The sequence below is a fragment of the Acanthisitta chloris genome, unplaced genomic scaffold, assembly GCF_000695815.1.
Source record: "Acanthisitta chloris isolate BGI_N310 unplaced genomic scaffold, ASM69581v1 scaffold24192, whole genome shotgun sequence".
In the NCBI taxonomy this organism is placed as follows: Eukaryota; Metazoa; Chordata; class Aves; order Passeriformes; family Acanthisittidae; genus Acanthisitta; species Acanthisitta chloris.
Genome location: NW_008661378.1, coordinates 1 through 1,659, shown reverse-complemented (window position 1 = coordinate 1,659; position 1,659 = coordinate 1). Strand labels below are relative to the sequence as shown.

General features: G+C 55.4%; 1 protein-coding gene across 1 annotated transcript in view; it reads right to left on the bottom strand.

The window, feature by feature from the left end:
- The window catches only part of CCNB3 (cyclin B3), a 3,718-nt gene extending 2,470 nt beyond the window's left edge, over positions 1-1,248 (bottom strand). The window contains exons 1-4 of the mRNA XM_009070215.1: positions 1,180-1,248; positions 1,016-1,099; positions 749-867; positions 180-282 (exon numbers count right to left, since the gene is read on the bottom strand). Of these exons, the coding sequence (XP_009068463.1) occupies positions 180-282; positions 749-867; positions 1,016-1,099; positions 1,180-1,248 (375 nt within the window). The remainder of the gene's footprint in view (positions 1-179; positions 283-748; positions 868-1,015; positions 1,100-1,179) is intronic.
- Positions 1,249-1,659: the final 411 nt, after the last annotated feature.

Genomic DNA, 1,659 nt, shown 5'->3' with positions numbered 1-1,659 from the left:
AGAACTCTTGAAGGAAGATATTGTGGGGGGCTTTATCCCCATCCACAGTTTCCCATCGCTCTGGACCGATTCTCTCCAAGGTCTAGAGCACTGCCTGGTGCCCTGATATCACCAGTGGCAGCTACAGAGCAGTGCTGTCAGGATGAGCTTGGGGCCACATGGCAGCCCAAGGTCCCTACCTTCTCCTCAGGGGTCTTTGTTTCCTGCACAGGCACCACTTTCTCTGGTACAGGATCCACCTTGGACTCTGCAGGAGCTGCTGGGGGAGTTTTCTTCATTGATCTGGGCAGGACAAGAGTGTAAATCATTGCTGGGAGGAGGCTACATCTCCTGGCTGCTTCAGGAAGGGGTTAAACTACCTTTAAAATATCCCTATAGAGACTTCTAGAATCGTTTAAGTTGGAAAAGACCTTTAAAGACAATGAATCCAACCGTTCCCACTTGATGGGAAAGGCCACCACTAACCCATGACCCCAAGTAACACATCCACAAGGCTTTTAAATTGCTCCATGGACCATGATTCCACCACTGTCCTGGGCAGCCCTTTTGGGGAAGAAATTTTTCCTAATATCCAACCTAAACCTCCACTGGCACAACTTGATGCCATTTTATCTACTGTTTGCCCCCTCGTGTCTGGCTCATAGTCTTCATCATGCAAGGGAAGCCTCTGCCACTTCTTTTTATTCCCCATGGGACAGTTTGCGGACTCTGCCCTGCAGCACACCCCGTCCCCCCCATGCCTACTCACTTTTTCAGGTTGACCTCATTGTTCTTGGCCACCTCCAGGGCACCAGGTGCCTTCTGTGCCTTCTGTGGTGCCACTTTCAAGGCCTCCTTCTTCCCTGCCACCACCTGGTTCTTGCAAGCCTGTTTGGGTTAGAAGAGGGGAATACAGAGGCTGCACAGAGGGAATCAATATGTGCCCTACAGGGAGAGCTGGGGTATGGGACAGCCCCCTTTCCCATGGGGGTCTCACAGGGGACACCAAAGCCCCCACATTCACAGAAGCACTCACATTCGTGATGTCTCCGAATGCTGACCTCTTCTTGCGCCCCCCTTGGGGTGAGGATGAAGACCTTTTAGCATGACTGTTCTCCTCCTGCAATAGAGACTGTTAGAAAATGAGGGTCAGCTGTCCCGCAGGAGCCCTCCACACCCCTTGCCTGTCTTGGGACTCACCTTCTCAGGGTCAACGTTCTCCACAGCAGGGCCGACCTTGCCTGCTCGGGTCTGTTTGGTGGTTGGCATCTTGGCATTGCGTGTCAACGGCATGATCCCCCTCGGCCTCTACAAACGAGCTGAGGGCAGAACAGGGTGTGATAGGGGCTGCTGCCTGCCCCCAGGGGCACCCTCCGGGCTGGTGGCAGAACAGGGGGTGCCTCTGTTCCTCCTGGAGGATAGCGCTGCCAGGACCGACCCCAACCCCCACCCCAAGCATGGCAGGTGGGTGGTGCCCCAAGACAAGCCTAGGCAGGACACAAGACTGGCTGGGGGTGCACCTCCCAGGGAGAGGGGGACATGAAGCCCCAAGGTCCCCAACACAAGCATCCTGGTGGGAGGGGAAGTGGTGCAGGCAGTTCCCAGCTCCCTGCATCCCAGAGAAGAACGCATGGGCTCACATTGCCTCGAAGAGCCAGGGATCTCAGAGACCCCCACTCC